We start from the raw sequence: 26,903 nt of genomic DNA on the forward strand, positions 1-26,903 counted from the left end.
AAGTGACGTAACTACAATGTGCACCCTGTGCGTAAAAATGGAGAATAGTATCAGAGGGGTAGCTGTGTTAGTCTGGATCTGTAAAAGCAGCAAAGAAGCCTGTGGCACCTTATAGACTAACAGACGTTTTGCAGCATGAGCTTTCGTGGGTGAATACCCACTTCGTCGGATGCAAATGGAGAATGAACTCTTCATTTCCTGTCCTAAACTGTAGTGTTTAATGTTCGTTAAACAGCTGCTATGTTCTGAGAGAGAGGATTGTATTTCTATCAGATGAAATAATCTATACTCTTCTGGGGAAAGAAACCATATATACATGTAAAAAGAACAAGGAGTACTTGTGGCACCTTAGAGACTAACAAATGTATTTGGGCATAAGCTTTTGTGGGCTACAGCCCACTTCATCAGATGCATGCAGTGGAAAATACAGTAGGAATATATATATATATATATATACACACACACCATGAAAAAATGGGGGTTGCCATACCAACTCTAACAGGATTAATAGTCCACCTTAATTGATTAATCTTGTTAGAGTTGGTTTGGCAACCCCCATTTTCTCATGTGTGTGTGTGTGTGTGTGTGTATATATATATATATATATATATATATATAATCTTCCTACTGTATTTTCCACTGCATGCATCTGATGAAGTAGGTTTTAGCCCACGAAAGCTTACGCCCAAATACATTTGTTAGTCTCTAAGGTGCCAGAAGTACTCCTCATTCTTTTTGCTGATACAGACTAACATGGTTACCCCTCTGAAACATATAAATGTAAGTTACCTCCTGTGACCTGTTTTGCAGAAAGTATCTTCTTGCATTACGCTATTCAAGGAGAGAATGAGTTTTATACATTATTCCCAATGGGATTCACTGTATGTGTCTGTGTGTGGGAAAGTAATGTTAAGGGATCACGGTTAAAGTAATTTTTCTTTCTCCACTCAAACCAAGAATATTTGGAAGGTGACTTCTATGCTGCACTAAACAGAAAACATTCAGAAGGGTCCATTCTAGACAGAGCACAGAGGTTTGAGGTCAGCCCTTAGTTGACGAGGACTCAACTTCCGAGTGATCTGCTCCATCAGTGAACGAGAAACATAAAAGATAAGCATTTAGTTGCTTCACACTTGTTAGAAGATAACACACCAAGGGCTTGAACCTGTGCAGCACATGCACAGAGTGCTGGGGGTATACGTACAAGGGGAAAATGTGATGTGCAGGACAGGGTATGTCAAGAGTACCCGAAGAGGCATTATCAAGTGCACTGTCCCATGGATGCCAAAGCTGCAGCCCTTACAGCCAAGGAAGAAAGGTCTAGCTAAGCACATTGTGAGTGTGCAGAAAGGTTCAACCTTTTCACCCCCATCCTCAGACATCCATCCACCCAAACAGTGGGTCTTTTTCCTTTAACCATGTTTTGATTAAGATGACGTTGATAATGGACTCCCCACACTTGGTCCACAGGACTGCGCCCAGCACTTAGCCACACCCTTCGTGCTGCTGATGAAGCTGACCACCCTTATATTCCAGGCGGTGAACCATGCTAATCTGTTAAGCCTCCTGGATTGGCATGGGTCACTCTCAATTTCAGGTGACACCTGTTTGGATCCTGAGCATCCACTTCATACTCCTGGATTGGAGGAGCTAGAGTAGTGGGTCTCAAACTTTTTTACTGGTGATTTCTTTCACTTCGCAAGCAGGGCCGGCTCTAGGTTTTTTGCCTCCCCAAGCAAAAAAAATTTTTGGCTGCCCCCTACCCCAGGCCTGGGCTCCCCCCTACGCCCCCCTGCTGCCCCAGCCTGGGCTCTCCTCCCCCCTACACCCCCTGATGCCCCAGCTCTGGGCTTCCCCCTTCCTCCCCACCATTGCCCCCCCCCACACCTCCTGCCGCCCCAGCCCTGGGCTCTCCCTCCCACCACCTGCACCCTCCATCCGCCGCAGCCCAGGGTCACTGGTAACTTGCTCCCAGGGCGGGTCATTCAGCAGAAATTTTGGATGTGCACAGAACATAGTAAAGTGGAACAATTTTCAGCTTGTGTGATTGGAGGATATCTGGATGCATATTATAAGGAAAAGTTGAGGTGCCTTTATTATTCTTTTGTTCCACTCTTTCTTTCTATGGGGAATTTGCCAATGCAATATCACAGTCTTCCTTTTAAACAAACAAACAAACAAGGCAATGGCTGTTGAAAATAGCAATTCCAGTCCCAATAACCACTGGGAAGCATTTCTTGCTCAATTTTATCCTACTTTTTCTACAGCAAGTTACAGTGGATCAGTATATTTGATTTGGGAGAAATGAAGTACCAGCTGCCCAAACTGAGCTTGAGCACTCCTGAATTTTGAGGTGTTCAAATCTGGAAGGCAGGTGCTGGGTGGGGGGGCACTGTGGCTCTGGGGGGGAGCGTGGCAGCTTGTATGCAGCAGCGTGTCTGGCGCTGCACGGTGGTAGACACGCTGGTCTGAGTGGCACAGTAAGGGGGCTGGGGGGTTGGAGACGGGGTAGAGAGTTCGGGGGGGCAGTCAAGGGACAGGGAGGTTGGATGGGGTGGAGGTTCAGGGGGGCAGTCAGGGGACAGGCAGCGGTTGGATAGGCATGGGAGTCCCAGGGGTTTGTCAGGGGACAGGTAGGGGGTGAGGTCCTAGGGGGGAAGTCTCAGGAGGGGGCAGTCGGGGACAAGGAGAAGGGAGGCTTAGATAGGGGGTGGGGTCCTGGGGGGCAGTTAGGGGCAGGGGTCACAGAAAGGGGTGATCAGGGAGCAGGAGGGGTTGGAGTTTCTGTGGGGGGCAGTCAGAGGGAGTGGATGGTGACAGGGTGGGGCTACCCTCCCTCCCCGTGGCGTGTCCTATTTTTTGAATGTTAAAATATGGTATCCCTACCCTACACAGTGCAGGTCTCCACTCACAGCAGGCTGCAGCATGAGGTCTCAGCTACCTCACTTCCTCCCACTTCCCTTCCTGTTGGCAGTGGCCAAGGGAATGCTGGGAAATGTAGTTCTTTCCCTGATCCAGGGCTGGCGCTATAGGCAGGGAGCTAACCAAGGAACTACAGCTCCCGGGGCCCCCTGTGGGTTCTCAGCTCCCATGCTGGATCTCTGCCGCCCCTGCAAATGGGCTGCCCCAAGCACGTGCTTGCTTTGCTGGTGCCTAGAGCCGCCCCTGATCGCAAGCCTCCATGTGCAACCCCCCCCCCAATAAATTAAACACACTGTTTAATATATTTAACACCATTATAAATGCTGGAGGCAAGTAGGATTTGGGGTGGAGGTTGACAGCTTGCAACCCCCGGTGTAATGACCTCGCAACCCCCTGAGGGGTCCCAACCCCCACTTTGAGAACCCCTGAGCTAGAGTCATGGGGGAAGCTCTCCAGGCTGCACCTCTAGTCACCTCATAGGACGGGAGGACTAAGCAGAGAGAGAGATGCTGCCAAGAGCATAGCCTTGCCACCGGAGCTAATTAGAGAGACACTGGACAGCTTGATGTAGGGCAGTGGTTTTCAAACTTTTTTTCTGGCGACCCATTTGAAGAAAATTGTTGACAATGGAGCTGGGGATGAGGGGTTCAGGGTGTGGGAGGGGGCTCTGGGCTAGGGCAGGAGGTTGGGGTGTGGGAGGGGGGTCAGGGCTGGGGTTGCAGGCTCTAGGGTGAGGCAGAGGATGAGAGGTTTGAGGTGCAGGAAGGGGCTCTGGGTCGGGGGGGGGGGGGCTCCAGGCTGGTGCAGGGGATTGGGGCACAGGCTTACCTCAGGTGGCTCCCGGTCAGTGGTGCAGCAAGTGTGCTGAGGCAGGCTTCCTGTCCTGGCACTGCAGACAGTGCTATACCCCAGCCAATGGGAGTTTGGAGCTGGTACTCGGGGTGGGGGCAGCGCATGGAGCCCCCTGGTCCCTCCACCTAGGAGCCGGACTTGCTGCTGGCTGCTTCCAGGGCCCAGTACGGTGTCAGAACAGGTAGGGACTAGTCTGCCTTAGCCGGGTAGCACAGCTGACGGGACTTTTAACGGCCCGGTCAGCCACTGTGACCCAGTGCCTTACATTCCACAACTTAGTAATGGGTCACAACCCAGAGTTTGAAAACCACCGATGTAGGGTACGGTTCTACCCATATCTCTACAAGCAGAGGCAAGGTGGGGACTATACAATAGGCCGAAGAAAGTGAAAAGGAAACAAGGAAGACAGAGAACGAGGGGAATGGAGAAAACTGGAGGTCAGGAGATAGAGCTAATCGCAGTTTGAGAAGTTTGCATGGTTGACAAAAAGGACATCCCCTCACTGTTGGTAATCACAATAATTCCCATTATCATTCAATTGAAACTCAAATGTGAATGAGCAACAACATAATTTACTTGATTTTGAGAGAGCATGTAACTTTGTGTGGACTATCTAAATTTGTTACAATATTTCCAACATGCCTGTAGGGTATCTCTCTGCTTTTCTTTTGGTTTCAACTTTAGAATTAAAAAATGCAGTAACTTTGTTGGAGGAAAAAATAATTTACATTTTTTGGAAATTCAAGCCACACTGTCTCCCTTCAGTATCCTCCTGGGGATGCAGTTTCATATGAATGCATGAAAACCCATCTTAATTGATTCTACTCTATCAGCTTGGTGACTATGCTCTTGTTTTGATGTCAGACTGAACACTAATCTCCTACTTTATTTTACTTGTGTGACTCATCAGGTAGAAGTTGAGATTTTATAAAAATCCAAAGCAAAGAATCTTGTGGGAGAAGGTGGTAAATGTTGTAACAATAATGTGATACAGGTCTAACAGCTACATGAATGCATGGAGCCTTAACTAGTCATCATATAAATGAATACAAAGGAGGTGAAAGGTTACATTTTTACTCTGTAAGCAAGCTCCAGCCATTCAAATTCCAATACACCATCTTGTTTTTAAAAATATGATTTCCTACTTAGATTTATTTTTCCTTTAATAACAGACAGTTTAGCATCTCATATTTTGCATTCTACACTCTTATACACACTGTCCTTGTATTAGCATTAAAACACAAAAGACATAGCAAGACCTCCAAACACAAATAAATACCAAAAAACACAGTATACAACAAACTGAAGTACAACATATAATAATGCTATTGGAAAATTAAGACATGTTGCTTCATTATTATTATTATTAACAACATGGTTATTGCTGAGCAATAAATTATACATTTTTAAAGTCTGTCCCCGCCCCCCCCCCCTAAAAAATAAAAAGGACGAATACCACTGGTTACCAGATCACTTGCACTGTATCCTTACAGCTATTGATAATTAAGACAGGCAGAATATACACAATCAAATGAGGTTGGCCTTCTTTGGTCTTTGTTTTTGGATCGTAAAACTGAACATAACAGGTGTACCATTCACTGAAGAGTATGAGATAAAATGTAAGTTACACAAGTTGTATAAACATTAATTTGTACACTATTCTTGATTATGCACGTATTTTCCACAGATATTTCTTAAGAGAATTTCTTGGAAATGTCAGCTTTTAGCTTTTCCAATGTGTATGTTGTTTCATGTGTTTTAAAGGTTATCCTACTTGTCTGAGAAGAATGGACCTACTTACAGCCCATTGTTTCTGAATGGGATATTAACATCCCCTAGTCACCACTAAATTATTGGAGTTTTATATCTCATAAGAAATCCTGAATTTTCCCACTTTATTCCCCTATAAAACTGAAAAGTTATATAACCCCTAACACAACAGCTACAAGGAAAATAAATGTGTGGATCGTATGGTGCATCAGCAATGATGGAAGCCTGAACTTTTCCATTCCACAAGTGCAGATTATACAACTCACTGCCAGTGAGACAGGTCATAGTTGGAAAATGTGTCCTTTCAAAAAAGAGCTACAACCGAATTTAAAGCTCAGAACACTCTATGCAGGAGAATGACCTTTACGTATGGCAATGCTGGTTTATCTCAGTAACCCTTAGACAGAGTCAAATTCTCTCACTACGCATCCCACTGCTAGCAATGGTGCGAGTGGACACTGGCATTGCTAAGAAGTTAAAAAGTCCTGGTGGAACTGGCAACCAAATTAACAGTTTAGTTCCAAAGGACCAAAAGGTAAAAAAAACACCACGAACAACAAACCCTTGCTTAAGTGGGTTGATGAACCAAAACCACAGAGTTGGGATCCAGATCTGAATTTACATAAATCCTGGGATACTGGATCAGGCGTATCTCTGTGACATTTAGATGTTATTTAAACCCTAAGGAACTAATCCTAACTTGGAGAAAAATGTGGCCTAATATAGACACTAAGATCATGAAATGGAAGACAAAAGCTACAGTCTTGCCAATAAATTAGAAGAGAAATAGGATTAAACAGATCCCTTGTGTGCTGTCTCTCTCAACTCTTCCAGAATTTAAGGGATGCCTCTGAATTTGCACCTAAAATTTCTTCTTGACCTTCCCCCATTTGGCACTGTCTTGAAGACTCAGATTAAAAGGCAGGAAGTACAGTTAAACCCTCAATGTTGTTGCTCAGCTAAACTGATTAAGAAAGGGTCACAGTAAAGGTTGACAGAACCCAAAATAAATCCTCAAACTGTTTTTAGTCTCCCTGCCTACTTGAGCCCTTAAAATCTATCCCCCCAAAATGAGGGCACCATAAAAAGAACAACTGAAAAGGACTGTGTTGGTGACATGTGGGCTGTCACATGCATGCCCCCAAATCATGACAGCTCGGCTGTTTAATTCTAGCCCTTACAGTCTTGACTGTGGGTCTTTAAAATATGTCACTTCATTTGTTTCAGTTCCTTTAAGGGATAAGCACATGAAAAGGTGAGGTCCACTGGTCTGAACATAGTACTAGGAGACAGGAACCTCTAATCTAACCTTGGCTCCAACACAGGCTCCTTTTGTGGCTCTGGGCTAAGTCATTTAACCTCTCTACCTCAGTTTTCCTGTCTATAAATTGTGAATGCTTCTTGTGAGGATTAGTTCTTGTTTGTAAAATGCTTTGTAAATGAAAAGCACTATGTATTATACAGTAAGCACTAACAATCAGACCAAAGTCCAGGGTAGACTTTTTTTTTTTTGAAGCTACCGTGATTTCTAGGTCAACAGAAGTTGAGAGGTATTGATTGAAGTAAACAACAGGAATCCCAGGAAGAGGTGGGCAGAGGACTAGCTGTTTTTCCATTTTCTTACCTTTCCGAATAAAAAAAACCCAATAATCTTTCGCCCCACCTCTTCATTCTGAGCTGCCCAGCACCAACTTTTTTTTTTTAAACCCTGAATCTCCTGATTAGCTGAGTGAAAGGAAGGATGTGTGAACTAGACACCACTCCATGGAGCATCCATATAAAGTTTTCAGAAGGATCCAGCAAGCTACCCACTTCCCACGAGACAAAGCAGATTTTGTGTGCAGTGTGCTGAGTCTTCATACCTGGAATGTGGGAATCCAGGGCTTGCTGCTACCCATGAGTCTCCCTTAACAGCAGCAAAAAATATTTCCATCAGTCAACGAAGACTGATTTGGGGGCTGGGGTTATTTTGACAACTTCTATATGGTCAAACAATTCTTTGCCTGATGACAAACCCGGAATATATATATAACATTGTAACAGTGAAAACTAAGGTACTAGGTTTGTAACTAAAATTCATTCGCTAAGATTATTTTTCTCCCTCCACCTATTAATATATTTGCATAGTTAAACATCAAGGCATCAAGACTGCAGTAACATTTGATATAGTCAGGAGGTGCAGAATACTTCTCTACCATTGCCTACAGGCTTTTCTGTCTTGCACCACAGAGCACCAATGTTATTAGAAACTGCATTGTTGGTGAAATGCCTGTTCAGCATGATGGACTACAGTTAACAAATAGGTGGGTTTTAAACTCAGTCGCAACATGCCATAATCAGGGCAAGTTGGTAGCAACTTGAGCAGTACAATCGTACCCTAACATTCATGGGTTCAGTACTTTAAAACTACAACTAACACAGTTCTCCATTACCTTGCATTTGAGAGATTCATCAGGCACATTTCATATCTTCAACTTTCCTTTTCCAAATAGGAAAACCAATTTGGAAGAGGAATTAAACTGCATTTTATCTTTATTTTTTTAAGATAACTAGCATGTTACCCATTACATTTCATTATCACTGAAGTTGAGCTACCCTTTTCTGTTTTCCTATTGCACATTCTCTTTGAGAAGAACAAATTTACAGTAAAAGGCTGAAATCAACATTGCATATAAAAAGTCAGCAGTTGACTTAAGTTGTGAAGGCGTACATGTAGACAATAGCTAAACAAGATCCCTTTAAGATCAACAGAGAAGTAATGCAAACGCGGTCATGTATAAGGATCACAGATTGGTCTTTAAACGCTGAAATAGTTTCATCCTGTTTGGAATTTGAGACTTTTTTTTTTTGTAAATAACAAATGCATACATACTGTATGCATAGCATACAAACAAAACTTCTGGTAGATTTCATTCTTTTTGCGAGATGTTCCAGCGGAAGTGGGAGATGCATATACATACAGTTAGAAGGTCACTACTGTGGAACAAACAGCAAAAGCATCAGGCTGTGCACTGCTAATGAATACTAAACAGCAATGACAAGATTCCATTATGAAGAAATTCTGTTTATGGTCATGATTAGCACTATAACTCAAATACCATGGGCCCTCCATTGCATTCATGCAACTCTACTGAGGCTCATGGGGCTTCAAGGGTGCAATCTGAGGGCAGAATATAGCCCTGTGAGTCATTTTTATAGATAGTCCCCAGAAAACTTCTGAAATATGTGGAGGAAAAAAACCTGAATGTTCAGGGGGAAAATAAATATTTAATAATCTTACTGGACCCAAAAGGCAGTAAAGCACAAGGAATCTTTACCCTAAATTTGGATGACATTTCATGACCTTATTTCTCTGATACATACTTTCATTGCTGGGAAGCTGAGGGAATCCACTTACATATACAGCAAAAATCTCACAGTCCAGGGATATCTGGCAATTTCTGCAGATATGGGGATATTATAATTGATGTACTCCACAGCAGGATATAGTTACATTTTGCATAAGATTGTTGGATTCTGCAGAATTAAGGGGAGTAAACTGGAAATTCTGTGGCAGCTTCACATTTTTAAAAATGAAAATACAGCTTCCATGTTGATTCTCTTGATATTAAAATCAATGTATATGCCAAAAGATTTTTGTATTGGCAATATATTACTGCATGACAGAAGCTGTTAGAATGAAGCTGGAGGTTTTGGCAGCTGGGACTTCTGGCATCTGAGTAAGCATGGAATGAAGTTTGGAGAACTATGGATTAAATATATTAGCTGGTGTTTCTGGTAAAATAACCAGCAAACAATTATTGTTGACATTTAAATTTTCATCAAGAGGTTTCAGAGTTAACATCACACTGAGATGAATTGGTGATTCAGACATCCTAGAACTATTATTAAGCTGTATGCAGACTCAAGAAGACTACACTATACATTTACACTTGTTCCTGTTTCATTTTTTATTTAAGAGCTTGAGTTCAGGAGCATAATTCTGCTGCAAGACTTGTAGCCTGCATCTACAAAATTGCAAAACACAATTAAATTGATTATTATACAACTCTCACCTAAATCAGTCCCAGATTCAAACAGGATAGAAACTGTTCTTATGTGACCATACATTTTCATTTAAATTTCACAATACATATATTAGCAATGGGAGCAGAGCCCTTTGGACATTTCCACTTGGGAATCCTGTTTTCAGTAAAATTCTGTGATGCACATACACAAAAGCTCAGCTGCCTACATTCATGACTATTAGAATGGTATGCAAGTTGAGTGAACCTTTGCTCTAAAGCATAAGTGATGGGTTTACTTAGGCTGCCTGCATAAAACTGCAAGTGCCATATAGACCTTTGCAGGAAGTCCTCCTTCTGTGCCAGAAGTGAAACATTAGCACAATAGCTTGCACCTGTTGTCACCTATGTACCATAAAAGGAATATAGTACCTAGACAGTGGAAGGCAAGAACAGGAAGACTGATTGCTATGGAATGTTTTGGATGCCAAGAAGCAGGCAGTATTCTAGCAGGTGCCTGGAAAACCCATGAAGACCACTTAGCATGCACTGTATATTTGTAACAGGAAAGTACTTCTTGCAGGCACAGTTTGTGAAGGCACAGCCATAAAAGACAATGGCAACAGAGACAAGCTGAACTACAAAGGCATGAATTCAACTGAGCCCAAGGTAAATATTGTGGCTACGCCCCCAAAAGTGGAAAACTGAATGGGTACAACCCTGACAGTCAAGACGACCAGCACAATTCCCTCTCATGTGCACAAAGGTGTACTAATTAGCTTCTCTCTTTAGTTCTAAGCAGCACTCAGATTTTGAAGCAGCACCCAGATGGCTGGTATATAGTTAAGTTATGCCATTGGACTTTCTACTTCCAGACTAACAAGCAGAAGTAGATAAACACAGTGGGTTGCAATCAGCATGTTTCAGGGCTAGGAAATGCTTGCTGCTGAAGTTCAGGCAGCTATAACAAAAACCCGTGCATTTCCCAGTTAGGATGCTTGTCAGTCTGCCATGAACAGACACCAATGAGCGTATACATTAATATCCACTCAAAATTCTCAGATTAGTCAATTTAAAGTGCTGCCACCTTCCATACACCGGATTGGGAGGAAGCATGACATCTTCCTTCATGTTAGCCTAGGGGCACTGTCAAAGTCCAAGCTCCATAGGAGCAGTGTGCATACAAATTTGGCACCTGAACATGATGGATTCCACAGATGCTCTCACAGCCAAACCTGGACTTTGGCTTCTATCCTGCATGTTGCAAATTATCTAAGGGCTCTGAAGACAAGGCTACACATTTTGCCTGAAGTCCAGTTAAAACTACCATTTTGGGTATTATAATTAATCTAAATACCAAGCTATGGTTTATAAGCAGCACGTCACATTTAAGGCACATGTATGCATGCAAGCCACCATCATCTTTCCATTGCTTTCTGATCATATAGCCTTAATAAGATGCAATGATCGCTAGTATAGAATGAATTTAGAGGATCATGACTGGCTGTTTTTCAGCACTAATCCTCTTCCCCCACACTGAAAATATTAGGTGTTGCACATCTATGCTGTCAGCAATATATATAGCTTGATTGGAAAGCATGAGGCAGAACTTTAAAAGCGTACAGGATTCCGTTTAGAACTCCAAAGTTCAACAAATGCCCTATTTTAGGGTGAAAACAATTATAAATCTGATAATGATGCACAGCATCCATGAGTGATTTTTCCTTAATTTTGAAATAGTGTCATTAACTACGACATATATTGTAGGTTTACATTTCTAAAGAGAAATAACATCAATAGTTGAATAATTTCTTTTTTTATCACAAGTGATAACCAGTGTTTGATATCTTCTATTTTTCTTCCAAGAAATATCAGTCTATCAACAGCTTTAAAATAAAATGTTTTCTGTAACAATTATTAATAGAACTTTAAATAAAAATATGATTTTGATTTAGATACTTTCAAGAAGACCTGGATATTTTTCAAGGTCTTCTGACAAAGTAATTATTAAAACAGAGACCAGATGAGGCCTTAAAAAGACAATATACTGTATTTCAGACACGATTGCACTTAGTTTTTCAAAATAATTATATCATAGTTGCAACATTACTTCATCATTTCTTCTTTTACTTAACATGCTGACAGTTTCCAGCTAACCCACATATGAACTTTTTTGTATTCTAGTCTAAATGAAGAAAAGTCAGGTAATTTATTCAGCACATACTTTACATGTCTTTTCACCTCCAATTGACTAGATTAATAAGTTAAATAAAAAAGCCTCTCTGACTGTAATCATTATCCTCATGAGGGATAAATAATTCTTCAGAGTTTAAGTGTTACTAGTTCTATTAGAAAATATACCATGGTATGATTTCTTAATGTGTTGCTACTTTCGCCATTGGACCCTATGAAGTTATGCCTTCAAACTCTTCCTTCTGTTCCACAAGGTGGTCCTTTGTGCTTTAGGACCTCTGATTGAAGACAAACTGATAGAAAACCCCAAATGGAGTTGTCTTCTGTTTAACTGCCTCCCCATTTATATGTCAGGGGTCTGGTAGATCCGAAGTATCCACTATGACTTTAATAAAAATAGTATCATCTTTAATATACGTTCCATTTTCTAGGACTGTTTGAGCCACAAAGACTGGGCAGCCAGATGCAATGTTCATTTCTCCAGTAGGCTTCTTGAAACTACTGCTGTTTGGGTCTGGCTTGAAAGCATCTCCTAAGTGACGTCGAGAAGCTCCCTGATCCATTAGCATCAGAGTCACTTTCTGTTTAAATGGCCAAGGAAGTAAGGCATCATATTCTCCACGCATTATGACGAAAAACAATGACAAGTGCGTCCCTTTTCCCATGCCATCTCCATTAAGGTAAACTCTGGCACACATCTTATAGCCAAAGTATCCAGTATAAAAAGGCTGGCTGTACAAGGACAGAGTCTTCCCCATGACGGCCTCTTGTTTCCGACGTTTATAATCTCGAATTTTCCAAATTAATACTCCATTGTAACTGGCAGTTTCTAACACCTGGAATCGGAGGTCCATGTCAGCCAACCGAATATCATGAACACTCAGCATTTGATCGTGTCTACTTAGCTGTGTCTCTAGTACGGCTAGTAGAAAATGGAGAGGGGGGTTGTGAGAAAAAAAGAATAATTTAACTTTTTAAAAAAATATATAGAATTAATAATCAATAGCACAAAATAAATAAAATAAATAAATCTCACAATACTATAATAGCATAGAGTAAAATAGTATAAAGTTAAGAACCAACTCACATTTAGCCACATACATTAATTTCCACTACCAGCAAGCAGTGATATTAATTGGCTCTTTTATAAAGCTGATATTTTACTGTATTATACAGGAAGTTGGGAACTGCACTACACTTGGTAGAAATGTCAAGCACTCAAAACATCCAGCATAAATATTGTTCAAATCACCATGCGATACAGTCATAGTTAAAGAACAAAATTTGACATTTCTCTCTAATCAGCTGTTTGCCAAGGGTCTAATAATATTAACTATAGATTTATCATTGTGGAAACCTTTGAAAATGATGACAGAACTCATGTGATCCCATTTAAATGAAGAAGAACCGTGGGTTGTTTCAGAATCTTCATCTTTGTCTGATCCTTCATTGGGGATCAGCAGCAAATGTATTATGAGTAAAAGCTGAAAATTCAAGCTATGTCCTATTACGGATAAACAGTTTTCTGCACTACATGGTACTAAGTACTCCCATCTCCCCAAGTTTTGTTGTTTGTTCATTTTTAATGGGTCCTTTCTTCCCCTCTCATGGAAGATAATAGTCATCACTTTATTCCTCTGTATTTTACAGTCTGGCAACAATAACAAAAATAGGCAGTGTGGATTAGTAGAGGTACTTACATGAGGCAGTTTTTTGCTAAAATTATCTTTACATAGTAATTTGTTTTTGAACCAAACAATATTGCCTGAACCCTTAAGAATGGTCTACACTGTACTGCTAACTTGTGGTTTTCATCACCTTGTTCAGTCTGTGAGGCAATGACCTTACTATTCAAATAGCTCTCATTGTGTTCTTCACATCAAACATTCCTCTGTACCAGACATAAAAGACCGTAAATCGATATCTGGAAGCATATTTTCAAGTGAATAAAAATAAAAATAACTGATCTGTTCACTGGGACAATATTACTCCGAAAATACTTGCCAATACACTGAAAATATTTTATAAAGAAGCTACTGGAATCTATTAGCTTTCTAAGACCAGCTGAGAAAATATTTGCAATTAACTTTCAGTGTAATCAACACTATGTTCAAGAGAACAAAGTAAGATAGGAATGAAGTCTAAGGTACAACCGGGAAGGGGAATGTCATGCCTTTAACAAAAAGATTACACACCTAATTTCCTTTTCAAGAAACTGAATGATCAGTGTTACTGATGTTTTCAAAGGAAAATCACAATGGGAGTTACATTCAAAATGGCTCATTTGTCTTTTTTACAGTAGCTGCTGGGTGGTACTTTACTCCATTGTGTTTACACTCACCTGTATTTCGAGCTCCTTGTCCTGCAGTTTTATCAACGCTTTCCAGCTCACTCACTCTATTCTGGAGGGACTCCACACTGCTCTTCATGATGTCTGCCTCCTCCCAATTCTGTCGGAATGGGCGGATCTCTTTGTCCAGTTCTTTCAATTTCTCTGCTTGATTGTCTATCACTCGCTTTATGAAACAGTAAAATTTAGTTAAAAGAAAAGAAAAGAAAACCACCAGGAAAAGCTGGAAATAATGAAGGTTATACAAGGATTGTGTCTGTGAGAAAAACCATTTAAAATAAACTCACATCTCTTAAATGAACCTTAGTGGTAGCATAATCTAAAGGAATAAGGAGGGACTAAAACAGGAACAGTTTTACTACTGGTTCTGCCCCACTGATCTCCTGGGTGGCTTTGGTTATGACACTTAACTTCTCAGTTTCCACGAAGTGTGAAACAGAGATAACTACTTCATAAGGGTGTTGTGACAATGAACGTCTGAACAGCACTTTGAAATACGAAAGTCGTCTGTATGTGCTGCTATTATTAGAGTACTGTCAGGATCTCCAGTAAAAATAAGATTTAAGAACAAGTTAGAAAATTAATATTTTGGCCTTTGATTACAGAAGCTTGTTTCAATATAAGGTCCTATAATAAAGGTTTTACTCATTGTTGAGTTTAATTTGGATGGGATTTTTCAAAAGCATCTAAGTGATTTAAGAGACAGAAGTCAGTAGAACTCATGTTTCTGGCCACTCAAGCACCCTTTGCTCCTAAATTTAAACAGGCCATGCATCCTGAAGGTGCTCCCTGGGTCAGCTTTACGTTTACAGTTATTCATATTTTTAAAAAGCCATGAGGTCTTTGTTCAAGAGAAGTGCAGAAAATCTTCTCATCTCTGAAGCAGGCACACTCATTTCATTTCTCACTACTCTATTTTAATAAAAAAATTAAGCAAGGAAGGAAGAGCACACCCACCAGATTGCTTCAAATCTAATACAAAAAATATGGAACGCTTTATACTGTCACAGCTAATTTAGAACAGCAGGAATTTTAGCCAGAACCATGTATTCAATTATAGAGTTCAAATGATAATGAAAGTATTTGAAACAAGAAACTGCTTTGGCTACCAGCTACAGTTAAATTCCAGATCTGACTTGATGGTTTCATATAATCTATCAGAGTTTATTAAACAGCTCCAGCAAATTTAAAAATGTTTCACTTCTACATTTTTTTTTTTTTGCATTTTAATACAAAAGACAAGTTCAGTTTATTTTGCGTCTGCCTTCTGGGCAGATAATCAAGCATTCAATGTTCTTTGTGGGGATAACCCTGAGTCCCACACTTCATTCACTTCCCCTTTTGGATGTCTATTTTAACCACCTGGTTTCAGTACATACTGGAAATAATAATTAAATGAAGGCTTAAAATTTGACAAGCCGCTGGTAGAATTATTATATTCTAGAGGTGTGTTTTATCTTGCTATATCTAAGAAATACTAAGTTATGTGGTACGTTTCAAGAATAACCATTACTTTTTTTTTCTTTTTTTTTACATTGATGCTTCAAAATATGTATGTATGAATCTTGAAATGATGACTATGTGAAGCAAAGCTCTATACTAAATCAAATGTGTGGATTTGTGCTCCCATCGAATAGATTAATGTCACTGTGCGTAGTGAAGCTAATCACAAACTACGAAGACAAAAAACGTTATTTCACCACAAAAGACCACAGAGGGGAATAAAACAGAGAACAGCCTTGAGCCGTATATGTAAAAGGGAGCACACCATGAGATGACCTAACCCAATTGTATAAGAGCATATCACCAAACTTAGAACAGGAGTTCACAGATTCAGAATCACACATAAATGTAAAACATACCCATAAATTGACTCTTGACTTGTATTCGTGGAACTAGAGTGAAACTGCAAGCTCTCTGGGGCAGCGGCCATCTTTTTGTTATACACCTCTACCTCGATATAACGCTGTCCTTGGGAGCCAAAAAAATCTTACCGCGTTATAGGTGAAACCGTGTTATATTGAACTTGCTTTGATCCGCCGGAGTGTGCAGCCCCACCCCCCCGGAGCACTGCTTTACCACGTTATATCCAAATTCGTGTTATATCGGGTCGCGTTATATCAGGGTTGAGGTGTATGTTGTACAGTGCCTCACACAAGGGGCCCTGATCTCTGACTGGCGCCAACAGACACAATACAAAGAAAAATAATTTTCATGTGAACCAGGAAGTGCCACTATAGGAAAAATGCAGAAAAAGTATAGGCAAGGTTTTTCCTGGGAACAATGGTGCCAATATGGGAGAAAATGATAGAACGGTTGCTTTTTTAGGAACTACTTTTTCTCCACCGAGCCATATTTAATATACTACCCTTGACCACAATGCATCTAGGTTTTACAAAGAGAGTTTTGTTTATTGCCAGAGTGGGTTATATTTTATCCCTCAAAATTGTTCAGGATAATTCCAAATACACAGAAATAGGTCTGTAATCTATTGAAAAGGAGGCTCTAGGATCTTTTTCCTCTTCCCCTGCAGGCAGGCAGAGGATTTTCACACTGGGAATACTGACAAACTAAACCTGAATTTAATGCAGCAGTGGAGAATTATATTTTCTCTAATTATGTCATTCGTCAGCATGCAGATCGTACTCATAAATTTTCAAGCAGATATGAATTTTCTATATATGACTTTCTATTTCAATCACTAACTTCTCCAAATTATCATCACACCCAGCTCTACGCCTGCATTAAGCCATACATGCCTTTTCTGAATACTGAAGTTGATGATCTTTCAGTTTCTGTAGGTAGATACTCATTTGTTATAGATATTTTATCAATTTATAAAAATCTTACACATTATTTCTGGACCAGTCCTGGCTACTAAAACTAAGCATCCTTCAGAACTTAGACCAGGGGCAGGCAAACTTTTTGGCCTGAGGGCCGCATCGGGTTTCGGAAATTGTATGGAGAGCTGGTTAGGGGAGGGGAGCATGGCCTGGGATCCCCTCAATATGTAAACCCCCCGCTTCTTGCCCCCTGATGCCCCCCCGGGACCCTTGCCCCATCCAACCAACCCTGTTCCCCAACAGACCCCTGGGACCCTTACCCCATCAACCCCCACACCCGCTCCCTGTCCCCTGACCGCCCCCAGAACCCCTTCCCCTGACTGTCCCCCACCACCCCATCCAACCCCCCCCCTCATTCCTGACGGGCCCCCCCCAGGACCCCTGCCCCATCCAACCATCCCTTCATCCACGGATGAAGATATCTGTGGATATAAAGCAGATATCCACAGACTTCCAGGGCTCTAGTTATCTTAAAAGAAAATTGTGAAGTGGTGGTGTGACATTAATGCCGCTATTTCCCCTATTCTCTGTGCTGAGGTGATGGCTACTAGGAACGCTGTCTTCACTGATAGATGCATAAGAGAACAAGTGACCACAGGTTCAAAGGGTTGTCTAGTTAGGCTCTTTAGAATTCGATTTAGGTCCCATGTGGGGTGCCTGGTGTATGGGAATAGGTTTCCTATGCCATTGAGAAATCGGTCACTGGATGGGCAAAAATCAAGTATCCATCTATTTGTTGGTGGCAGGCCGTTATGGCTGCCAGATGTGCCTTGAGGTAGCTTAGAGACAGTAGGCCTCTAGAGGAGGGGGCTATGTAGTCCAGCACAAAGGGGAGGGAGGAAGATACTAGGATGATTTGTTTGGAATTACATCAAACCTGGAATTTTTTTCCATTTTTGTAAGTAAGTGTGGCAGATAGCTGACTTTCTACTGTGTAAACACTTCTTTCACCTTTTCAGAGCAGCAATTCTGTGTGTCAGAACCATGAAGGAGCTGAGATTTGAGCCACAGGATCTGTAGGTTGGGATGGAGGATTTGTCCATCGTTCTGTGAAAGGAGGTGAGGAGTGGGCTGAAGAGGGATTGGTGGACACAGTGTTAGCTGTGCCAGGTATTGGTACCATGTCTGTCTCAGCCAGGTGGAAGTGTATAACTTTTGCTTTTTCTCTCTTCATTTTTTAAACAAGATTTTCAGCATCAGAGGAAATGGAGGAAAGGTGTATAGAAGGTCTCTCCCATGGGAAAAGAAGAGCGTCTCCCTAATGAGTGTTTTCCAAGACTGGCCTTGGAGCAATATAGTGGGCATTTCCTGTTCAGGTAAGTGGCAATCAAGTCTATTGTTTGCATTCCCCCGTGATAAAATATGCAGTGGAGTACTGTTGGGTTTATTTCCCACTCGTGGTCATGTGAGAACTTGCAGCTGAGGCTATCTGCGGTTATAGTCTGTACTCTGACAGGGAAGTGGCTGATATGAAAACATTGTGATGAACACACCAATTCTATAGCTTTAGTGCTTCCGTGCACAGGGAGGATGATCTAGTGCCCACTTGTCGATTTATATAAAACATGCACACTATGTTGTCTGTCATGATTTTCATGTAAGTGTCCTTTATTAGGGGAAGAAAGTGTGCACAAGCATTTCTGACTGCTCTTAGTTCTAAAAGGTTGATAGGGAGAGTCAATTCAATAGGGGATCATTTGCCCTGAACCTTGTGGTTGTTCAAATAGGCTCCCCAATCTATTAGGGATGTGTCCATTGTCAAAAGCAATGTTTGGAGGGGGTAGGGGTGAGGGGGAGGGCTGTGCAAATAAGATCCCTGCAAAGACATTTGTTGAGTCTTTCCATCATTCCAGTGAGTATTTGACCCTGCAGGGCATCGACAGTGGTTTGTCTAGTCCAGGGGTCAGCAACCTTTCAGAAGTGGTGTGCTGAGTCTTCATTTAGTCACTGTAATTTAAGGTTTTGCGTGTCAGTAATACATTTTAACGTTTTTAGAAGGTCTCTTTTGATAAGTCTATAATATATAACTAAACTATTGTTGTATGTAAAGTAAATAAGGTTTTTTAAATGTTTAAGAAGCTTCATTTAAAATTAAATTAAAATGCAGAGCCCCCCGGATCAGTGGCCAGGACCCGGGCAGTGTGAGTGCCACTGAAAATCAGCTCATGTGCCGCCTTTGGCACGTGTGCCATAGGTTGCCTACCCCTGGTCTAGTCTGTCTCTGTTTGGTGTGTAGGCAGACCTCAGCCATGCCTGTAGACACCTCACGTATAGTCTTGTGTGAGATTATATGAACGTGCATGTCACCATGTGCCCGAGAAGCTGGAGGCAATGTCTGGCTGGCATTTGTGGGCTGGCTTGAACTGTCTCTATGAGAATGGCCAGGGTGTGAAATCTGTGTTGTGGGAGGAATGCTCTTGCTTGTACTGCATCGAGATTGGTCCCTATAAACGCCAACCGCTGTACTGAAGTCAAGATCAATCTTTGGCATTAATTTGCAAACTCAATTGTCTGAATATATCCATGGTCCTATAGGTGGCCCATAGGGTGTTGAAGGAGCAGTCTCTGAGGAGACAGTTGTCCAAGTAAGGGTAAATCATGATCCCCACGGTGCATAGATGAGCTGCTACTAGAGAAAGGTCCTTGGAGAATACTCTGGGTGTGGATGAGAGGCCGAAGGGAAGTACTCTGTACTGGTAATGGTCCTGACCAAGGGTAAACCTGAGGAATCATCTGTGGGTGGCTGGATCGATATATAGAAGTAGGCACCCTGGAGGTCAAGAACCAATCTCCCTGCTCTAGAGATGGAATAATTGCTGCTAGTGTGACCATCTTGAATTTTTGAGCCTTCAGGTAACTAGTTTAGTGTTCTTAGATCTAGTATGGCTCTCCAACCTCCTTTTCTCTTGGGAATCAGGAAATACTGGAAATAAAATCCTTTGCCTCTGAAGTGTACAGGAATGGGTTCTATGGCTCCTAAGCATAGTAGATGATCTATTTCCCCTCTTCCCCATGTCTGGTGACATGGATAGAGTAACGTTGGAAATGATCTCCAAGACCCATCTGTTGGAAGTTAAGTATTCCCAGTGTTGGAGGAAAAGATCGAGGTGACATCCAAAGAGATGTGAAAAGTTTGTAGGTTGCAGCTGATGTTGTGGGGAATGGTCTCTTGGGGCCTCAACCAAGGCATTCAAACTGGTGTTTTGAGGTCTAGGGCTGAGATTGTAAGGACTGAGTGGCGATGGTTTATGCCTTTGAATCCTAGCCTTCTTTTTCTATGGCTCATCATAACGCTGTGGTGGCAGGTATTGGGGTGGTTGGGATCTATGGGATGACGGAGGACTGAATTTCCATTTCTGTCCTGGTGTGTAGATCCCTAGTGAGTGCAGTGTGGCCTAGAGTCCTTAAGAGTACGGAGCAAGGCATCAGTCTTGTCTTTAAAAAGTTTGGAGCCCACAAAAGGAGGTCATCGACTGTTGTTTGTACCTCTTTCGGCAGTCCTGAGAAGTGTAACCACAATGCCCATCGCATCACCGCCACTGTCGATACCAAGCGGGATGCTGTTTCCGCAGCATCTGGTGTGGTCTGGTGCGCTGTTCTTCCTAACTGACCCTCGTGTATGATTGCTTGAAACTGTTCCCATTGCGCTTCTAGCAAATGGTCAATAAATGTATTAAGTTTAGCATAGTTCATGTGGTCGTACTTCCCCATTAAGGCTTGATAATTTGCAATCCTGAATTGCAAAGTTGTTGAGGAGTATGCCTTCCTACCAAATAAATCAACTCTTTTCCAGTCTCTGTCATAATGCGTGGATTTAGTATGATGCTGTTGGCCATGGGAATTCACAATATCCACAACGATGGAGTTAGGTGGAGGGTGTGAAAAAAGGAATTCTGCATCCTTGGAGGGCACACTGCACTTTTTATTGGCCCTTTTACATGTTGGTGCGATAGAGGCTGGCATTTGGCCAATGACCATTGCAAGAGCTAGAAGTGCCTCATTGACTGGGAGGATGAGTCTTGAGGAGGAAAATGAGGTGCGCAGTATACCCACTACAAGTTAGTGGAGATCTTTCACTTCCACCAGCGGAATCTGTAGTGTGTCTGCCACACTTTTTGTAAGATCCTGAAATAGTTTAAAATCATCCACCATGGATGGTGGAGGAGGCATCACCACCTCGTTCGGGGAGAAGGAGGAGATATTCATTGGTGGTGTAACTTCCACCTCTAAGTCTGACCTCTTGCTCCTCAAAAGTTTCCTGAGGTTCTGGGGCTCTAGATACAGAAGCTGAAGGAGACAGTCTTATCGATTCTTGGGGTGATGGAAAGGGCATGGGTGGTGGTACCCATGGGCGGCCATACCAAGAGGATTGAGGCTCGGAACAAGAGTGTAATGGGGAGTGCCCTGGTTGATGCAGAGATGGGCCATGGTGTGAGGGCTATGAGAGGATACCATTCTGATCACTATCTGAGACCTCACTGTATAGCGGTGGAGAAGACAAGGAGACTGGAAGTGAATGCCCCAGCACTGGTGGTGATTCCAGGGATCAAGAAGGGCTCAGTACCGGGGCCCTGGTACCAAGCAGCAGGGACTCTGGAGTCTCAGCCACCATGACATCACTAGAAAAATGAAACTCTCATGGTACCGCAGTGATTGGTACTGACAGGGCTTGTCCGTGTTGACTTGCCAGTACTGAGGAAACTGGCAGAGACCTTGTGCGAGATGATTGGTCCGATAGGGGTTGTTTGGAAGTAGTCAGTACCATAGTTTTCCACTATTGCACTGTCTTCACAGAGATGGTATGGTCTTTGCTCTTGCCTTTGACGGGCAGTACTGCCACTACAGAGCCTGCGCCCTTCAGGTCTTTAGGCTTATAGGCAGTCTCTACACCAGAGGACCCATCTGACCTATGATACCGTGTTTCAGAGCTGTTGGTGCTGCCAGTGCAGAGGGGACCACTCACGCCGTGAATCTCCTCTGGCTGGTCAGGAGCTCAGTTTGAGGGCTTGCAGCCCCCTTTTTGGAGACTTTGCGAGAGTAGTCAGAAGATTTCCTCCTCGGCTCTCTCAGAAGTTGAAGGGTCCGGGGACGATCTTTACCATGGAGGGGATTCAGGACTGGGGTCAGATGTCAATATAAGAGCACCCTCCATGAAGAGGAGTTTCAGCTTTAATTCCCAGTTCTTTTGGGATCTAGCCTTCAATTGTTGGCAGAAGGTGCAGAATGTGAGCCCCTCCAAGGCCCTGGACACAGCGGTAGCGTCCGTCTGTAACCGGTACTGCTCCCTTCAAGAGAGGCATCGCTTAAACACAGGAGAGCTGGGCATGCCTCTTACTGGGGGCAATTCCCAGACAGGGGAAAAAGGGGAAAAACAGAAATAAGGAAACATTTATTTTTTTAAATGGGAAAAAAAAAACCCTAACAGAAACTCTAAAAGCTAAGAAAAAAAATCAATGGAAAGTCTAGTAGGAGCTAGGAAAGTGAACTCTAAAACTCTGAGGAAAAGAGAAAGTGGACTGCTATGTGCTCTGTCTCTGACCATGGGCGGCTGAGAAGGAACTGAGGCTGGTTTGCCCTTGCAGCACTAGTTAGCCTCAAGGCAGCGAACAAAGGAGGGAGAGTGCATGTATGGGCCAAACAGACATTGCTATCTAAAATCTCCTATCAAAGGTGCAGGGACGCAGACACACCTACAGTGGAGCACCCATATGGACACTACTCAAAGAAGTAGTTTAAAGTTGTAGAAAGACATGGCTTTTCTAGAGCATTACCATCCATTGATAATGGAGATTTAACACTACATGCACAGGCTGCTTCCATGAAATGGTGGCTGAGAAAATAGTTTGCGACTCCTTTGCAAACTGATGAAACCAAACCAAAGAAAGTATTAAAATTTACCTTGGAGACCAGTACAGAGAAAATTAGTCTGAACCAAAAGGTCCTAAGTGCTGAGGTTCCTGCCAGCACCCAGATGCCTTTTGATGCTTTTATGCTCAGAACAACTGTTAAGAATGCTATTGCCAAAGTGTCTTGCAGAGCAGACAACAATACCAATTGTAATCAATGAAACACAGCTGTTCCCAATACTAAGGAAGTTTGCACGTCAACTAATACTGATACAGTAACTCCTTGCTTAACATTGTAATTATGCTCCTGAAAAATGTGACTTTAAGCAAAATTATGTTAAGTGAATCCAATTTCCTTATAAGAATTAATGTAAGGGGGGGGGGGTGTTAGGTTCCAGGGAAATTTTTTTCACCAGATACACACACACAATAAGTTATAAACAAACAATTGAATATTGTACACAGCAATGGTGATTGTGAAGCTTGGTTGAGGTGAAGTTAGAAGGTGGAAGAGGGTGGGATATTTCCCAGGGAATGCCTTACTACTAAACGATGAACCAGCATTTGGCTGAGCCCTCAAGGATTAACACGTTGTTAATGTAGCCTCACACTCTACAAGGCAGCACGAATGGAGGGAGGGGAGACAGCAAGGCAGACAGAGTCACACACCGTGTGTGTGTGGGGGGAGAGAGAGAGATGCACATTGCCCCTTTAAGTACACTGACCCCACTCTAAGTACACTGCCTTTTAAAGTATATCAGGAAGTTAAGACAGCAGCTGCGGCCAGCAAGCTCTCTCTGTCCTGAGTCCTGTCATGTCCCCACCCTGCTCTATATGGAGAAGAAGTAAGCAGGGGGCAGGAGCAGGGGGGAGGGTGACACTCTGACATTAGTCCCCCTCTACCCCTGTGCACAGCAAGCAGGAGGCTCCTGGGAGCAGCTCCAAGGCAGAGGGCAGGAGCAGCACATGGCAGTGGGGGGAGGGACAGCTGAACTGCCGGCAATTGATAGCCTGCTGGGTGGCTGCCACACGGGGGAACTTAGGGGAGTGGGGAGCTGATGGGGGCTGCCAGTCCACCCTGGTTCCAAGCCCCCACCAGCTAGCTCCCATGGGCTGCTCTTCTTGCAAGCAGTAGACAAAGCAGGCAGCTGCCAAATGTTATAAGGGAGCATTGTGCAACTTTAAATAAGCATATTCCCTAATTGATCAGCAACGTAACAACGTTAACTGGGACAACTAAGTGAGGAGTTACTGTATCATACTGAAAGTTATCAGTACCCATAGGACTCACATGCTGAACAATTAATGCCTGTTCAAACACAGACGGTATTGCACTAAACTAGAAGTATTTGTGGCTTTGGTACTTCAATGGCTGCTCAACACTGTCTGGAAAAAGAATAGCTCACAACAGGTAATTAATGCTTTCAGCGCCTATTGGATGACAGAGACTGACCAAAGAGTTCACAGGAAATAAAACTAGGATATATTTATAAACTGCCTTTGCAGATTTGATGGAGACCAGGATTTCAGTACGTGGGAGAAATCAGACTGAAGTAACATTAAGGCACTATTTGGCTTGGAATAATGTCTGTAGGAGATGGGGACAAAAAGAGGGGAAAAAACCTCTTCAATCCCCATCTACCTCCAAAGGGCCATCTATTTGATTCTGATTAAAATGGATTTCTTTAAACAGAAACCCCTTCTAAATAGAACCAGACCAGTGCCATGGCTTAAGCAAGTTTGAAAACTTACAATAAGTTGCCAAGACCTCATTAAACATTGCCATACCTTTTCCTAGATTTCCTTTCTTATCATTACCCATTCAGAGAGAGAACTGCATGTAAAAAGACGACTTTCAAGATAACTTACCTCGTGCTAGAGTCATCCAGCAATGAATACAGAGGCATATAAATTTAAAGCACACCAATAAGTTGACTCTTCACGTTTATTCACGGCACTAAAGTTAGATCGCAAGCTTGTTGGGGGCAAGCTTCATCTTTCTGTTATATGTCTGTACAGCGCTTCGCACAATGGGGCTCTGATCTCTGACTGGGGTCCACAGACACAATACAAAGAAAAATAATCCTAATTTTCCGATGCACCAGGAAGTGCCAAGATAGGAAAAATACAGAAAAAGTATGCCACTACCCTGAATTACTTCCACGGTGTTGGAATGCAATATTGCAAGCATGCCACCATATCTTAGGCCACCACCTAAGCAGAGTTAGGCGGCATCACTACTTGATCAGGAGAGGCCAAGACACAGGTGCTGTGGGAGGTAGTGCTGATGTTTCAAACAGATGGGACTTCTAGATGGTTCTGAAACAATGGACCCAGCATGGTGGTTTAGGGACACTGTCCTGTTGGACATGCCAACTTTTGGAAGAGACAAAAAACTAAACCTCAGCCACATTCCGCCTACAATACCTACATTTCTCCTGCAACATCAACTGGATATGATACTTTTACCTACATTCTTCTGAAAATTGATGTATACTACTGCAGTGTGCAATTAAAGCTGCTATGTTTCACTCTAGAGGTGGATGTGTCAGAATGTTGTTTGCAATTATGCCTTTATAACAATAGCTTATAAAGGGATTCTTGGTGGTGAAAAGTGCTATATAAACATAAGGTACTATTTTCTCTGAGAGGATCATGTATGAAGTCACTAGATATATGGGAGAAAAACATCTACTCAAATGCAGCGCAGAGACTTGTGCTGACTCTGTAGAGGGGTGAATTTCACCCATGATGAATATCTTCTTAAGTTCCAATAAGGAGAAAGGAAATACAGAGTGAGCATAGGACAGTTTAAAGGGATTTAACTGGCCTTTGCTTCGAGTTTGGCAGTGATCTGTTAAGCAGATGTTTGATTTACACAGCAAGCAAAAAGTAATTAAATTCTTAGGATTACAATTGCTTCTCTAAGTGTAATTTAGCTTTAAACTATTTTTTTTAAAAAATTAGCTTTTCAGGCAATGCATTTTTTTTTAAATGTGGGTTAGTCAATTTAAAATTTTAGCGAAAACTTTTTAAACCCATCAAGAGATTTACATATGAAAAACCAGCTACTGAGCAGGAAAAAAGGTATATTTCAAAACTTTATTTTATAATATTGTAAATGCCTCCTTTTAAGTGAAATAGTTTTTTTTTAAAATTAGAACACCTCACTTTGCAAGCGTAAAGGCACAGAACAGAAACTGCTGTAATTTTTGTTTTAACGGGGAGAGTCTAAAATTCTTACCTGTAAATGATGTATTTTAGATTCATTATTCCGCAGCATTTCCTTCTGTCTTTCAATTTCTATTTCAAAGCTACAAATCTGATTATGTAAAGTTTGTATACTCTTGTTCTTTTCCAAACTTTCATTCTGGAGCATGGCCACCTGGAAAAAATTCTACAATTACTCCTGCCAAAACTTGTGAAAAATATCTGCAACTTCATTTTTTAAAACTGTCCTAGAGATTTCCCCTTAAGCTCAGAAGAGAGATCCTAGCAAAATCTCTCTCCATGTCTAGAAGACTACCAGAAAAATCAGAAGTTTCTAATAATTGTTTCCCCACTCCCACAGTGTTGTACTGATACAACCTGACCTAATAAATGAGAAAAAGCGATATGCAAAAGCAGCAATAAATCTTACTTCTAAACACAACCGTTTATTTGGGTCACTATTTAATAGGTCAGTGTCCAGGCTTTCGACTCACTCCCTGACATGGAGGTGGTTAAATATTCCGAGGAAGCAGCCTACTTAGTTCCAGATTGGGGTTGGTGATGCTAATATTGCTTAAAGAGAAATGCAAAAGAAAAGTAGCACTGAAAAGGCCTATGTAGGAAGGAGAAAAATTAGTAAATACTACTGCCTCAATCTAAGTCATTTAAATGAGCTCACCAAGTATGGTCATTGTCTGGGAATGGATGGCTGTATACTAAAGAAAGGTGGTCAAAGCAGCTCAACTAATATTACTGCAGATGGAATCTGTGCAGTCCAGAGCAAATCCAAAAGGCATCTACTAGCACCCAAAGAGACAAAGAGGATGCACAGAGTGTTAGTGATTATATTCTTTTTCTGTCTGGGCACACCTTTTCATAAATATTATTTGTTTGTGACTGGCTTTCATTTTAA

The 26,903-nt window shown here is 42.0% G+C and overlaps 1 protein-coding gene across 9 annotated transcripts in view; it reads right to left on the reverse strand.

Moving 5' to 3' along the window:
* Window positions 1-4,893: 4,893 nt before the first annotated feature.
* Window positions 4,894-26,903, reverse strand: part of TRAF3 (TNF receptor associated factor 3) — a 98,133-nt gene continuing 76,123 nt past the window's right edge. For all 9 annotated transcript variants that reach the window (XM_039536712.1, XM_039536710.1, XM_039536708.1 and 6 more), the window contains 3 exons: window positions 26,025-26,165; window positions 14,083-14,257; window positions 4,894-12,663 (listed from right to left, as the gene is read on the reverse strand). In XM_039536712.1, the coding sequence (XP_039392646.1) occupies window positions 12,092-12,663; window positions 14,083-14,257; window positions 26,025-26,165 (888 nt within the window). In that variant the 3' untranslated portion in view covers window positions 4,894-12,091. The remainder of the gene's footprint in view (window positions 12,664-14,082; window positions 14,258-26,024; window positions 26,166-26,903) is intronic.

This window comes from Mauremys reevesii, linkage group 4 (genome assembly GCF_016161935.1).
Source record: "Mauremys reevesii isolate NIE-2019 linkage group 4, ASM1616193v1, whole genome shotgun sequence".
NCBI lineage: Eukaryota > Metazoa > Chordata > Testudines > Geoemydidae > Mauremys > Mauremys reevesii.